The sequence below is a fragment of the Bombina bombina genome, chromosome 2 (assembly GCF_027579735.1).
Source record: "Bombina bombina isolate aBomBom1 chromosome 2, aBomBom1.pri, whole genome shotgun sequence".
NCBI classification, from domain to species: domain Eukaryota; kingdom Metazoa; phylum Chordata; class Amphibia; order Anura; family Bombinatoridae; genus Bombina; species Bombina bombina.
Genome location: NC_069500.1, coordinates 238,980,836 through 238,997,692, shown reverse-complemented (window position 1 = coordinate 238,997,692; position 16,857 = coordinate 238,980,836). Strand labels below are relative to the sequence as shown.

General features: G+C 39.5%; 1 protein-coding gene across 1 annotated transcript in view; it reads left to right on the top strand.

The window, feature by feature from the left end:
* Window positions 1–16,857, top strand: part of MCTP1 (multiple C2 and transmembrane domain containing 1) — a 1,142,062-nt gene that overhangs the window by 429,322 nt on the left and 695,883 nt on the right. Inside the window, exon 8 of the mRNA XM_053701494.1 lies at window positions 13,832–13,962. Within this exon, the coding sequence (XP_053557469.1) occupies window positions 13,832–13,962 (131 nt within the window). The remainder of the gene's footprint in view (window positions 1–13,831; window positions 13,963–16,857) is intronic.

Sequence of the window (16,857 nt, the reverse complement as noted above, 5' to 3'; positions counted from 1 at the left end):
GCACCTTTTCTCCTCTGGTGGCAGTCTCTCAGCGTCCCATACACTTCCACAGTAGTCAATGCATTCATATTGCGCAATGCAAGGACAGCTGGCTGTCCTTGTCTTGCGCAATATGAATGTATTGATGTATAAACAAACAGTGAGTTGGTTTTAATAAAATTTACATACAGAATCATGATTTTGGTGGAGGGGTGGGGGGGTAGGGGGGGTCACCTTATTTTATAAAAAAAAAAAATATGGAAAAAAAAAATAATATTTTTTTTATTTTTTAATTTTAAATAAATGCTGCCTGTAATTACATAGATTGGCCAGGGTAGGCGCTGCCTCACCTGCCTCCTGTGACTGCACGTCACTGCTTTGTATGTTAGGGTCAAAATTTTGAATTTTTTTCTTGAGTCTAAAGGAAGCCAGCGGATGTGTTGGCAAAGAGGTGGAGCAGATGTGAGGCCTAAGGAAGATGAGCCTAGCAGAGGCATTCATGATGGACTGCAGTGGGGACAGGAGGTAGCTTTGGAGAAGACAGAATTGCAGTAGTTAAGGCAGGAAATGATAAGGAAGTTGATAAGAATCTTAGTTGTGTCTTGAGTGAGGAAATTACTAATTTTAGAGATATTATTTAGGTGGAAGTGGCAGTAGTTAACTAAGGACTTAATGTGCGGTGCAAAAGAAAGGTCTTAGGCAAGTGTGACCCCAAGGTAGCAGGGCGGGCCTGAGAGGTAGAGGTGATGACAGAGTTGTCCACAGTAAGTGAGATTTGGGAAATTAGGGGATTTTTAGTTGAGTTCAGTTTTAAAGAGGTCCAGCCTTAGGCCTCTTTTTATCAAGCCGTCAACTTACTTGCATTTGACGGCACCAATACGTTTGCCTAAGATCACCTAACATTGCTGCCGCGGACCTGAATACGCTCTCCAAAGTTACCAAAAAATCTGTCAAAAAGCTGCGCACCAAGTACGGGGCGATGAGCAGCGGACTGTTGTTAACTAACAGTCATCGATCTCGCTGCTCTTTGGCTTTTTCCCAGCTTTATTGGTATACTGTTACTAAACACCGCCACTATACTATACTGTTTAACTCCTAAACCACCGCTCCCGGACCCCACTGCAACAAAATAAACTTATTAACCCCTAAACGGCTGCTCCCGGACCCCGCCACAACGAAATAAACTTATTAACCCCTAAACCGCTGCTCACGGACCATGCCGCTACGAAATAAACTTATTAATCCCTAAACCGCCGCAACGAAATAAACTTATATACTCCTAAACCGCCACTCCCAAAGCCCACCGCCACCTACATTATGTTATTAACCCCTAATCTTCCGCCCCTACACCGCCGCCACCTACATTACATTTATTAACCCCTAATCTGCCGCCCCCAACGTTGCCGCCACTATTCTAAATGTATTAACCCCTAAACCTAACACCCCCTAACCTAAATATTATTTAAGTAAATTTAAATAAAAATTAATATTATTAACTAAATTATTCCTATTTAAAACAAAATACTTACCTGTAAAATAAACCCTAAAATAGCTAATAGTTACATTGTAGCTAGCTTAGGGTTTATTTTTATTTCACAGGCAAGTTCATATTTATTTTAACTAGGTAGAATAGTTAGTAAATAGTTATTAACTATTTAATAACTACCTAGCTAAAATAAATACAGCAGTACCTGTAAAATAAAACCTAACCTAAGTTACAATAACACCTAACCTTAGACTACAATTAAATAAATTAACTAAATTAACAACAATTAAATAAATTCAATTAAATTAGCTAAAGTACAAAAATAAAAAAACACTAAATTACAGAAAATAAAAACAAATTACATATATTTAAACTAATTACACCTAATCTAATAGCCCTATCAAAATAAAAAAGCCCCCCCAAAATAAAAAAAAACCCTAGCCTAAACTAAACTATCAATAGCCCTTAAAAGGGCCTTTTGCGGGGCATTGCCCCAAAGTAATCAGCTCTTTTACCTGGAAAAAAAATTAGAAACAACCCCCCCAACAGTAAAACCCACCACCCACACAACCAACCCCACAAATAAATTACTATCTAAAAAAACCTAAGCTCCCCATTGCCCTGAAAAGGGCATTTGGATGGGCATTGCCCTTAAAAGGGCAGTTAGCTCTTTTGCAGGCCCAAAGCCCTAACCTAAAAAATAAACCCACCCAATACACCCTTAAAAAAATCCTAACACTAACCCCATGAAGATCCACTTACCGGGAGACGTCTTCATCCAAGCGGCAAGATGTCCTCAACGAATCCGGCAGAAGTGGTCCTCCAGATGGGCAGAAGTGGTCCCCAGATGGGCGGAAGTCTTCATCCAGACGGCATCTTCTATCTTCATCCTTCCGGCGTGGAGCGGGTCCATCTTCAAGACATCCGATGTGGAGCATCCTCATCCAACGACGTCTTCTTGCTGAATGAATATCCCTTTAAGTGACGTCATCCAAGATGGCGTCCCTTCGATTCCGATTGGCTGATAGAATTCTATCAGCCAATCGGAATTAAGGTAGAAAAAACCCTATCGGCTGATGCAATCAGCCAGTAGGATTGAGCTGGCATTCTATTGGCAGTACCAATCAGCCAATAGAATGCGAGCTCAATCCTATTGGCTGATTGGATCAGCCAATAGGATTGAAGTTCAATCCTATTGGCTGATTGCATCAGCCAATAGGATTTTTTCTACCTTAATTCCAATTGGCTGAATTTTATCAGCCAATCGGAATCGAAGGGACAACATCTTGGATGACGCCCCTTAAAGTGATATTCATTCAGCAAGAAGACGTCATTGGAAGAGGAAGCTCCGCGTCGGATGTCTTGAAGATGGACCCGCTCCGCCCGCCGGAAGGATGAAGATAGAAGATGCTGTCTGGATAAAGACTTCTGCCCGTCTGGAGGACCACTTCTGCCCGGCTTGGATGAAGACTTCTGCCCGTCTAGAGGACCACTTTGCCTGGCTTGGATGAAGACGATTCGGGGAAGTGAATCTTCATCGGGTTAGTGTTAGGATTTTTTTAAGGGTGTATTGGGTGGGTTTTAGTTTTAGATTAGGACTTGGGCCTGCAAAAGAGCTAAATGCCCTTTTAAGGGCAATGCCCATCCAAATGCCCTTTTCAGGGCAATGGGGAGCTTAGGTTTTTAGATTTTAGCTTTTTATTTGGGGGGTTGGTTGTGTGGGTGGTGGGTTTTATTATTGGGGGGTTGTTTGTATTTTTTTAAAGGTAAAAGAGCTGATTTCTTTGGGGCAATGCCCCGCAAAAGGCCCTTTTAAGGGCTATTTGTAGTTTATTGTAGGTTAGGGTTTTTTTTATTTTGGGGGGCTTTTTTATTTTCATAGGGCCCTTAGATTAGGTGTAATTAGTTTAAAGCTTTGATAATTTCTTTTTTATTTTTTTGTAACTTAGTATTTATTTTTTTGTGTAACTTAGTGTTTGTTATTTTTTGTAACTTAGTTAGTTTTTTGGAACTTTGTCATTTTTTAGTGTAGAATTAAATTATTTGAGTAGGGTTAGGTGTTTAAATATATAATATATTTATTTTAATTTGTAGTTTTATGTTATTTTAGTATAAAAGTTAGGTTAGATTAATTATTAATTTAATATAGTTTAATGTAATTTTATTATAATAATTAGGGTAGGTTAATTAATAGTTTAATATAGTTTAATGTAATTTTATTATAATAGGTTAGATTAATTAGTAATTTAATATAGTTTAATGTAATTTTATTATAACAGTTAGGGTAGATTAATTAATAGTTTAATATAGTTTAATGTAATTTTATTATAACAGTTAGGGTAGGTTAATTAATAGTTTAATATAGTTTAATTTAATTTTAAAGGTAAGTTTACATTTATTATAAGATAGGAATGAGTTAATATTTAATATAAAGTTAACGGGTTGTTAGGTTTAGGGATTAATAGGTTAATTTAGTTTATGGCGATGTGGGGGCTGGAGGTTTAGGGGTTAATACATTTATTCAGTTGTGGTGGGTTCCGGGAGCGGCAGGATAGGGGTTAATAACTTTATGTAGGTGGCGGCGGTATAGGGGGTAGCAGATAAGGGGTTAATAAGTATAATGTATGTGGCGTGGGCTCTGGGAGCGTCGGTTTAGGGGTTAATAAGTTTATTTAGTTGCAGCGGGGTCCGGGAGCGGCGGGATAGGGGTTAATAACTTTTATTTAGGTGGCGGCGGTGTAGGGGGCGGCAGATTAGGGGTGTTTAGACTCGGGGTACATGTTAGGGTGTTAGGTGTAAATATAACTTTTATTCTCCCATAGGAATCAATGGGATATCGGGCAGCAGCGAACATAAGCTTTCGCTGCTTTCAGATTGATTCCTATGGAATCCGCCACCTCCAGGTCAGCGCTCAGCGGATTGAAAACCAGGTACGCTTGGCTGGAATAGCTGCGAGCGTACCTGGTAGTTATTTGATAACTAGCAAAAGTAGTCAGATAGTGCCGAATTTGCATTTGGAACATCTGTAGTGACGTAAGCATCAATCTGTGTCGGACTGAGAGCGGCGGATCGTATGTTACATCACAAAAGTCTACTTTTGCCGGTCTGTAGTCTGTATAGGCGAATCAAGCTCTCCACAATTACGCTGCGGAATTCCAGCGTATTTGCGGTTGACGACTTGATAAATAGAGGCCTTAGGTTGTTACCCCATCCAGGATGAGATGTTAGATATTAGATGTAGCATCTGTTTTAACAAATGAAATATACCAAGGCTGATTCACATAGTGTGAGGATTTGAATATTACATTGGTCTATGTAGATTTTTTTTATATATTCTTACATCAAATATAATATTCAAAATAGGGAAATGTTATTTTCATTTCAAACAGAAATTGTCTGAAAGTCTGGCAAGCATTCAGCATTTGAACAAACAAATGTTGTTCTCATTTTGTGTTTGAAACCAAACGTTATGTTATCCCAATTCAGGATTGTTACTGGTTGTAACTGTGGAAGTAATTAATTTGAAAGAGAAGCTTATGTGCATCTTGTGTAAAAAGATGGAGTTATATCCTATACAGTCTACTTGGATATGCTAGATCATTATTAAAAAAAAATTGGCTTATCTCTACATGGCCATTATAGTAAGAAATAACATGCTCTAATGGTAATTGCTGGTCCTGAGTGCAAACTGCTGCTGACCCAATCCGTCAGCACTAATTGGACAGCTGGGTTGTGTGACTACTACTGCTGATGGGATCAGCAGTTCTCTGCTGCTCCTGAGAATGAATTTACCTCTTTGTGTTGTTAAACACATAGATTTGCAGGGTCACTAGTGATAAAATTGCTAGGGCTATTCTCCTTGTCAACCTTTCACCTAGTTCCCTTCTTTTCGTGCCTTCTGTTCTATCTGTCCTCCTGCTAGCGGTTAAGCTTGGTGTGGCATAGGTATGCACATTGGAGTGATTAGGGTGTGCCCAAGCACACCCGGCACATCCCATGCACATGCCTATGGTTAAAACTTTCATGATTCAAACAGAGCGTGCAACTAAAATCAAAAGTTAACTTCTATTACCATAATTATCTTTTTCTTTTGGTATTCGATGCTACATGTCCTTAGCACTATATGGCAGCAGTGTTTGCAGCAATGTTATACATATAATGCTGTGGACACATGCACACTTTTGAACCTACCTTAGTATGCTCTGGTTGGTAGAAGCTAGGTTTCAGCAAAGGATAGCAACAGAAATAAGTAATTTGATCATGGAAAATAAATGAAATAAATAGTTAAATGATAGCTTAATTTTTACTTCCATGTCCATTTAACCAGCAATGCTTCTAGTAAAAGCTAGCACTGTGTTATAGACTGCTGTTACTAAGCATAGCACTTTTGGACCATATACAGCCCTTTGGGGCATATTTATCAAGCTCCTGAAGGCTCTCCGGAAACAGAAGTTATGAAGCAGTGGTCTAAATACCGCTGCTCCATAACTCGTCCGCCTGCTCTGAGGTCGCGGACAGAAATCAACCCGATCGAAACGATCGGGTTGATTGACACCCCCTGCTAGCTGATTGGCCGCGAATCTGCAGGGGGCGGCATTGCACCAGCAGTTCACAAGAACTGCTGGTGCAATGATAAATGCCGACAGTGTATGCTGTCGGCATTTATCGATGTGTGGCGGACATGATACGCTACTTTGTATCATGTCCGCTCGCACATTGATAAATCTTTCTGTCTCACATTTACAGTTTGCGCCACAGTATTGTATAAGCTCTTAGAAAATACCACAATCTTTTCAGTCAGTAGTTTAGGACTTGCCGGTAATGCCCTCTAAACACTACACTATTGGCTGGCAAGGTTGGGGTACTTTTAATGTTGTGGTTGCTTTTTTTGTGTTAAATAAAATGCATGATTTTTCGCCAAACCTTGCTAAATAGTTATTTATTTAAAGTAAGAACTGTTATATTTGCATTGGGAATGATACATTTCATTTTCAGTTTGTAGCTGCAGGGGCGGAACTACCATTGGTGTAGCAGGTGCAGTGGCACCAGGGCCCAAGAGCTGGAGGGGGCCCATAACAGCCAGCCTATACATAGGCGTATGCAGAATGTGTACAATCCTAATGCAGGGAAGCCTTTTATTACTGCAAGTTGCAGGTCCATCTGTCTATCCTTAAAATCATTATATTGAGCAGAATCTATGTTATTACTTTTGATTTTTGTTACCTTTGGGGGCCCCCAGGGCCGGATTGGGCCGCCGGGATACCGGGAAAAATCCCATTGGGCTGCATAGTGTGTGGAGAGCAAGCAGTGAGCACAGCAAAGGCAGTGCCACAGCATAGTGTGAGGGAGCGCAGTGGCCAACAACCTGCTTTTTGAGCTGCAGCAGAATACAGACAGAGGGCCGCTCATTCAGCACTGCACACTGTTTGAGAGCAGTTGAGGGAGCGGAGTGGAAGCAGGCTGCTTTTTGAGCACAGAGAGTCAGCTGCTCTCAGCTGGCATAAGATGCACGGCCAGTGGCCACCCCCACTCCAATAGAAGAATGATCTTTGCATCAGGGCAGGCCAGCCTATAGTACTGTGGGGAGGTGGGTGGGGAGGGAATATAGGGGGTGGGGAGCAGATCACGTGACCACACAGTCACAAGCGAGCAGGTCAGGAGGGAGCCGAGCTTAAGTTAAGCCACGTGGGACGGCACTGCACTTACAGCACATAGGGAGCAGACGCTGCCGCATCTGAATCTTGCATGGCTGCTATGGATGAGGAGTGTAGGCTGCCGGCTGCATTAGCTGCGGAGCATTATGAGAGGGAGGCAGCTTTGGAAAAGGTAGGCTAAAGGCTTTGCTGTGTCATCCAATTCCAAGTTACTATATCATTAAACATAATTACATATATATAGCAGTGTTTCAGCATAAGGAATCACCAAATTATGTTTTTTAATGCATCCATATTGTTTTATTACATCGATCACACAAACTCATTTATGTTCACATTGCACAATAAAAATACTTTTCTTTCTTTGCTTTTTTTTTTTTTTTGCTGAATTATGGAGTTCTATACGCTCAGAAATAGGTATTTCTTCCATTACTGCCAGGGGCGAAACTACATGGGGTGCAGAGTACGCAATTGCGACTGGGCCCCCAAGGGTGGGGGCCCAGCTTCAAAAAAAAAAAATTTTTTTTTTTACAATAAAAAACGTTGACCTGCCACTGCCTGCACTGATATCATGTGAGTGTTACATGATGCTTCACTAGTTTCTCTGACTACAGGGGTTAATGTTTCTGTTTTACCCATTGGTGTTTATGTGTGTGTATGTGTGTGTGTGTATGTATTTATGTATGTGACTGTGTGTGTGTGTATGTATGTATGTATGTGACTGTGTGTGTTTTTATGCATGTATGTGTGTGTCTGTGTGTATGTTTGTGGAACCAGCAAATTACAGACCTTGTTACTACAGCATGGGGGGTGCGGGCGGTAAACAGTGTCACTATACAGTACCACTATATACAGTACAGGTGGCTGGACCATGTCACAGACTACTGTGGTCACTCTATAAATTACTGGGGTGGGTAGGTTCAGGCCAGCCATCTCACCGGCAGATTACAGACTGTGTCACTGACTCACTATATACAGTACTGGTGGGTTAAACAGTGTTACTATATACAGTAATAGGGGGTCAGACTATCTCACAGACTGTGGGCACAGGGTACCTCCTTTTGCAGACATGTAATCTGATTCACATTTTTTTTTCTATGTTAAATGTAAAAAAAAAAAGAAAAGAAAAAAAAGTGATATGTATCAAATTCACTTTATTTATTTTTTTTGGGGGGGGGGTAAGGGGGGTGGGGGGCCCTTCTTAGATTCTTGCACCCAGGCCCTGTGGTTTCTAGTTACGCCTCTGATTACTGCTTAAGAATAGGCAGAGAATGCTTATATACATTTCTTGAATCCTCCTCCTTGTGTATTTTGTAATCGATCTTACCAGGAAGAGTACACTATTCTAATCACTATGAACATAAGATTTAGTTATATGTGAACCAGGTCACATTTTTACTGTCCAGACTGTAAAGGTATCATGCAGGTAATTAAAGGGGAAAGGCTCACACAAGACGCTGTATATACATATATATATATATATATATATATATATATATATATATATATATATATATATGTATATATATATATATATATATATATATATAACAAATATCAAAACGGTATAGCACTCTCAAATAGTGTCCGGGGTGCACAGCAAAACGATGCAGATAATCCAAGAAAAGGCAGGCACTCTCCGTTTACAAACAATAAATTTTACTCAGTGACGTCACTGAGTAAAATTTATTGTTTGTAAACGGAGAGTGAAACAGTCATTGGTGGTACAGCACTCCCAGTATTTCAAATAAGCATACTTCTGCCCGGGGTGCACTTTATGTATGTATATACAGTATATATATATATATATATATAGTGGAAGGAAAAGGCTGGGTCTTAAATAGTTGATAAAATCTCTTTATTCAGTGACGTTTCGAGATTTCCCTCGTCCACAGACTATCGAACAGTTTGATGGTCTGAGGATGAGGGAAACCTCGAAACGTCACCGAATAAAGAGATTTTATCTACTATTTAAGACCCGGTGAGTGCCTTTTCCTTCCACATTATATATATATATATACTGTATATACATATATATATATATATATATATATATACACGTCTGTGTGTGTGTATGTATGTGCTTATTTTGCAACTGCAAAAAGTCTCAAGCTTTTTTTGGACAAAGTTATACCCCAGCAAGTTAACTTGTTTTAAGTGTGCTCTCTCATATTGGGAAATATATAGAGAGATATATATTTATATAGTATATATATATATATATATATATATATATATATATATATATATATATATATATATATATACTGAGAAATGGCTCCTAGACATTCTGCAAACTTACGGACTGAATATAGGTAGTGCTTGTCTTCAATTTTTCCAGGGCTGTTTTTATTCCCAGTTCGGCCCTGGGGGCCCCAAAACATCTTGCACCAGGGCCCTCTGTTGACTAGGTCTGCTACTGTGTAGCTGTATAGTACTGGGTCTATTCTGTCTGATGTTACTACAGAAGCCACATCATTTGTAAGTTAGAGAGTTTATCTCTTTTTTTATTGGCCTTTTATTTAAGATCACAACTTAATTAAATTTTAATGTTGCTCTGTTATATTTATTCATTGGTTAGTGGTATAATATATTTTCATATTGATCTGTAAGTTTTTAAGCATGTTAGGGTGCAATTTGTTAGCTTTGTTAGAAGCTAACAAGAAATGCTGAGGTCCCCAAGGCAGAACATGCTTTGATCTGAGATGTCATCGCAAAAATGCAGCATATCTGCAGAATGAATGGGACACAGGCAGGAACTGTTAGCGCTTTCATTTTGCAGCGCTGCTCTTCATCAGTGCTGTGCTCTGGCTGCGCTGTCACAAAAATCCAAAAAGGCAGCACCACTAAAAAATAGGAATTATCTTTTATTCTATTTTATAAGCGCAGGTACAGAAATTAAGAATACGGGGGATATCTATCATGCCATCAACTTTGTTGAATTCAACGGCACCAATATGCTCGCCTAACATTGCCTAACATCGCGGCAGCGGACCTGAATACAATCTCCATATTTATAAAAAAAAGCCGGCAAAAAGCCGTGCACCAAGTACGGGGCGATGAGCATCGGACTTTTGTTAACTAACAGTCATCAATCTCGCGTCTATTCGGCTTTTTACCAACTTTATTTATACCCTGTCACTAAACGCCACCACTATACTAAAATGTTTAACCCCTATCCCGCCGCTCCCGGACCCCGCTGCCACTAAATAAAGCTATTAACCCCTATCCCGTCGCTCCCTGACATTACAGCAACCTAAATAAAGTTATTAACCCCTATCCCACCGCTCCTGGACCCCGCCGCAACCTAAATAAAATTACTAACCTCTATCCCACCGCTCCCGGACCCCGCCCCACTAAATAAACGTAATAACCCCAAACCTCTGGCCTCCCACATCACTACCACTAACTAAACTTATTAACCCCTAAACCGCCACCCCCCCCCACATCGCCATAAACTAAATTAAGCTATTAACCCCTAAACCTAACAAGCCGCTAACTTTAAATTAAAATTACAACATCCCTATCTTAAAATAAATTTAAACTTACCTGTAGAATTAAAATAAACTATTTTTAAACTATTAATTAACCTACCCTAACTATTATACTACAATTAAATTAAACTAGCAATTAAATAACTAAATTACATATTAAAAAACCTTAACCCTTCTCAAATTTTTTAAATCTACTATTAAACTTAATAACAAATTACTAAATTACCAAAAAAAAATAAACGCTGTTACAAACCCCCCCCCCCCACTAAATTGCGGGGGGAAAAAACACATTATCAAAAATAAAAAAGAATTACAGCTAATCTAATAGCCCTATCAAAATAAAAAGCCCCCCCCCCCCAAAGAAATCAGCTCTTTTACCTGTAAAAAAAATACAAACACCCCCCCAACAGTAAAACCCACCACCCCCACAACCAACCCCCCCAAATAAAAACCCTATCTAAAATAACCTAAGCTCCCCGTTGCCCTGAAAAGGGCATTTGTATGGGCATTGCCCTTAAAAGGGCATTTAGCTCTTTTACTGCCCAGACCCTACTCTAAAAATAAAACCCACCCAAAAAAACCTTAAATAAACCTAACACTAATCCCCGACGATCCACTTACAGTTCTTGAAGTCCCGCTTGAAGGATCCATCCAGCCGGCAAGAAGTCTTCTTCCGGGCAGCCTCTTCCACCTTCATCCAGCGGGCAAAGTCTTCATTCATATGGCATCTTCTATCTTCATCCATCCGGTTCCTCTTCAATATGGTCGCCGCCGTAAACTGGAACTTGAATGCAACTGAGGTCATCCAAGATGGCGTCCCTTGCATTCCTATTGGCTGAAAGGTTCCAATCAGCCAATAGGATTAGAGCTGCTAAAATCCTATGGGCTGTTCCAATCTGCAAATAGAATGAGAGCTCAATCCTATTGGCTGATTGGAACAGCCAATAGGATGAGAGCTGCTCAAATCCTATTGGCTGATTTGAACAGCCAATAGGATTTTAGCAGCTCTAATCCTATTGGCTGATTGGAACCTTTCAGCCAATAGGAATGCAAGGGGCGCCATCTTGGTAATTTGTAATTAGGTTTAATAGTAGATTTAAATAATTTGAGTAGGGTTAGGGTTTTTAATATGTAATTTAGTTAATTTAATTGCTAGTTTAATTTAATTGTAGTATAATAGTTAGGGTAGGTTAATTAATAGTTTAAAAATAGTTTATTTTAATTCTAGAAGTAAGTTTGAATTTATTTGAAGATAGGGATGTTGTAATTTTAATTTAAAGTTAGCAGCTTGTTAGGTTTAGGGGTTAATAGGTTTAGTTAGTGGAAGTGATGTGGGAGGCCAGAGGTTTAGGGGTTAAGACGTTTATTTAGTGGCTGTGGGGTCCGGGAGCGGCGGGATAGGGGTTAATAACATTATTTAGGTTGCGCTGGGGTCTGGGAGGAGCGGGATAAGGGTTAATAACTTTAGGTTGCGGCGATGTCGGGGACGGCAGATTAGGGGTGTTTAGACTCGGGGCTTATGTTAGGGTGTTAGGTGTAAATGTAACTGGTTTTCTACCGTATAAATCAATGGGATATCTGGCAGCATTGAACATAAGCTTTTGCTGCTTTCAGACTCCCATTGATTCCATTGCCATCCGCGGCCTCCAAGGTGGCGGATTGAAAACCAGGTACGCTGGGCTGGAATAGCCACGAGCGTACCTGTTAACTATTTGATAACTTTGAAAAAGTGTGAAATAGTGCCGAATGTGTATTCGGAACATCTGTAATGACGTAAGCATCGATCTGTGTCGGATTGATCGTATGCTACGTCACAGATTTCCACTTTTGGCGGTCTGTAGACTTTGATAACTAGGTCAGATCAAGCTTGCAACAATTACGCTGCAGAATTCCAGCATATTTGCGGTTGACGGCTTGATAAATATCCCCCTATGTTTCGTGTTACATACCATAAGTCATGCCATGACTAATTGTGTGCAACCCGAAACATAGTCTTTATTTCTGTACCTGCTCCTATAAGATGGAATAAAAGTGAATTCCTCATTTTTGGTGGTGCTGCCTTTTTGGATTTTTTGTCTATGTTGAATTCTGGACTTTGCACTCTGTCAAGTTTTCCTTAGCACAGTGCAGCAAGAGCAAAACACAGTTTGAACAGTCAAATACAGAGCAGACCTGCAAAGCGGCAGCAGATTGATGACTGAATCTCAGGAATTTTTTCAGCCCGCCCCGAGGGTTTCCCAGTCTGCAAAGTGACTCCTGAATGTTAGACATTCTTGTGAGCATTGCACCATTACTACATTTTTTTTACCTTATAATTTTGTGACGATAGATCAAAAGCAAAGGAAACAATTTTATTATAATTTAAAACATTAAAATAAATTAAGTTTTTTTTTCTCTGCAGCTAATTTGCAACACCATTTTTTAATGTTGCAATATATTATAACACTTATAATATTGCTTTAATTGTGAAAATCACATGTCCCTTATTGTTATAGCTTACTTTTCTTTGCTGGTGCTCTTATATTGCTAGCTTAAATGGGCATGATACCCAAATAGTGTTTCATGATTTAGAAAGAACATGCAATTTTAAACAACTTTCCAATTTACTTCTATTATCTAACTAGCTTCATTCTCTTGATATCCTTTGTTGAAAAGCATGTCTAAATAGGCTAAGTAGCTACTGATGGTGACTGTGCATAGATGCCTTGTGTGATTGGCTCACCCATATGCATTGCTATTTCTTCAACAAAGGATATCTGATTAATGAAGCAAATTAAATAATATAAGTAAATTGAAAGGTTGTTTAAAATTGTATTCAATGGGGCCGAATTATCAAGCTCTGAATTATCAAGCTCCTTCAGGCTTGCCGGAAACAGCAGTTATGAAGCAGCGGTCAGCGATCCTATATGATCGGGCTGATTTACACCCGCTACTAGATTGTACGCAAATCTGCAGTGTGCGGGATTGCACAAGCAGTTCACAAGAACTGCTTGTGCAATGATAAATGCAGGCACTTTCATAAATAGGCCCCTCTATCTGAATTACGAAAGAATAATTTGGGTTTCCTGTCCTTTTAAGTTGACTGTATAGTGCTTATGGAACTGTTGAGCTAATACATTTGTGTTATACAATGTAAATGTGTATGATAATACCAATTTATTTCCATTTTAAAGTGAACCTAATCCTAAAACAATCTATTCTGATAATATTTATTTTAGACACTTCCAAAAACATTGAATCCACAGTGGAGGGAGCAGTTTGACCTACATCTTTACGATGAGAGAGGTGGCATCATTGACATGACAGTATGGGACAGAGATGCTGGAAAGAGGGATGATTTTATTGGAAGGTAGGTAGTGAGGTTTGCAATAAGTTACATTTAGACTATATTTAACATAATATGACACTTATTTTTAAAAATGTGTTTTTTTCTTTTTATTTATTTATTTTATTTACTTATGCTTTACAGAAAAAAATATTCGGCTAGATTACAAGTTTTGCGGTATGAGTAAAAAAGCAGCGTTAAGGCTCATAACGCTGCTTTTTCACTACCGCTGGTATTACGAGCCTTGCAGGTTTAGGGGCACCGCGCACTTTTTTGGCCGTACCGCAAATTAACTTATGCAATTTGCGTAAAGTCTTTTTCCAATGGGACTTCCATAGCGCCGGTATTACAAGCTTTTTTTGGGAGGCCAAAAAGTGAGCAGTACAGCCTATCCCGCAAGATTCGTAACGCATTCTAAAGTCAGTAGTTATGAGTTTTACAATACAAAGCTGTAGCATAAAACTCATAACTAAAGTGTTAAAAAGTACACTAACACCCATAAACTACCTATTAAACCCTAAACCGAGGCCCTCCCGCATCGCAAACACTAAAATAAAATTATTAACCCTTAATCTGCCACTCCCAACATCGCCGCCACTATAATAAACATATTAACCCCTAAACTGCTGCACTCCTGCATCACAAACACTAGTTAAATATTATTAACCCCTAATCTGCTGCCCCTAACATAGCCGCCACCTACCTACAGTTATTAACCCCTAATCTGCCGCCCCCAGCGTCGCTGCCACTATACTAAATTTATTAACCCCTAAACCTAAGTCTAACCCTAACACCCACTAACTTAAATATAAATAAAATAAATCTAAATAAAAATTACTATCATTACCTATTACGCTATTAGTAGCGGCGACGTTGGGGGCCGCAGATTAGGGGTTAATAAATGTAGGAAGGTGGCGGCGATGTTAGGGGCGGCAGATTAAGGGTTATTAAGTGTAGGTAGGTTGCGGCGACATTGGGGCGGGAGATTAGGTGTTAATAAATATAATATAGGTGTCAGCGATGTTGGGGGCAGCAGATTATGGGTTAATAAGTATAATGTAGGTGCCGGTGATGACCGGAGGGGCAGATTAGGGGTTAATAAATATAATGTAGGTGTCGGCGATGTCGGGGGCGGCAGATTAGGGGTTAATAAGTGTAATATTAGGGGTGTTTAGACTCGGGGTTCATGTTAGGGTGTTAGGTGTAAACAAAAATTTAGTTTCCCCATAGGAATCAATGGGGTTGTGTTACGGAGCTTTACGCTGCTTTATTGCAGGTGTTAGGCTTTTTTTCCGCCGGGTCTCTCGCCATTGATGTCTATGGGGAAATCGTGCGCGAGCATGTAAAACCAGCTCACCGCTAACTTAAGCAGCGCTGGTATTGGAGTGCGGTATGGAGCACAATTTTGCTCTGCGCTCACTTCTTGCCTGATAACGCTGTGTTTTTGTAAACCTGTAATACCAGCGCTGTAGGGAAGTGAGCGGTGACAATAACGTGCAAGTTAGCACCGCACCCCTCATAATGCAAAACTCGTAATCTAGCCGATTGTAAAATACATTTTAAAAAAGATTAGATTGGACAACTAAATGGCATGCGTATTTCTGTTCTGGCCAGTAGGTGGTAGATTTGACTTAAATATTGCATTACTTTTTTTCTAGATAAACACAACTACTAGATTTATAGAGTGACTCATTACATTAGAAAAATAAAATCATGCCTAAATGATTTGTATTAACTTCATTTTAATTTGTGCATATTAATAAATAAAATCACTTTAAAAGGTGTTGATATTAATAGCTTTAAAAAAGGTTTATGTAGCTTTAAAGGGCATAAAAACATTGTATTTGCTTAAGACTTACCTCTTCAATAGTAACATCTGTGTTGCACATTTTAACATCAATATTTTGTTGTTGTTACTATTTTTAACAAAACTTAGTGGATACAAACACTTACTAAGAGCTAGATTACAAGTGGAGCGCTAAATTATTGCAATAATTAACCAAAAATTAACAAGAGATCAGATCTCTGGTTAATTTTCAAAAAGTGCCCCAATTGCCCTCAAAATAGAGGGCATTGTAGTTTTTTTATATATGTAAATATATATATATATATATATATATATATATATATATATATATACAGTATATATACAGTATCTCACAAAAGTGAGTACACCCTCACATTTTTGTAAATATTTTATTATGGGTCATAACTTTCAAGCTCCGCTTGAAGCTTGGAGCCGCGTGCTCGCCAGAAACACCAGTTATGAAGCAGCGGTCTAAAGACCGCTGCTCCATAACCTGTCTGCCTGCTCTGAGCAGACGGATAGACATTGCCGCAATTCAACCCGATCGAGTATGATCGGGTTGATTGACACCCCCCTGCTGGCAGCCGATTGGCCACAAATCTGCAGGGGACGGCATTGCACCATCAGCTCACAAGAGCTGCTGGTACAATGCTTAATACGGAGAGCGTATTGCTCTCCGCATTCAGCAAGGTCTGTCGGACCTGATCCGCACTGTCGGATCAGGTCCAACATACCTTTGTTAAATAGGCCCCTATATCTTTTCATGTGACAACACTGAAGAAATGACACTTTGCTACAATGTAAAGTAGTGAGTGTACAGCCTGTATAACAGTGTAAATTTGCTGTCCCTTCAAAATAACTCAACACACAGCCATTAATGTCTAAACCGATGGCAACAAAAGTGAGTACACCCCTAAGTGGAAATGTCCAAATTGGGCCCAATTAGCCATTTTCCCTCCCCAGTGTCATGTGACTCGTTAGTGTTACAAGGTCTTAGGTGTGAATGGGGAGCAGGTGTGTTAAATTTGGTGTTATCTCTCTCATACTGGTCACTGGAAGTTCAACATGACACCTCATGGCAAAGAACTCTCTGAGGATCTGAAAAAAAAGAA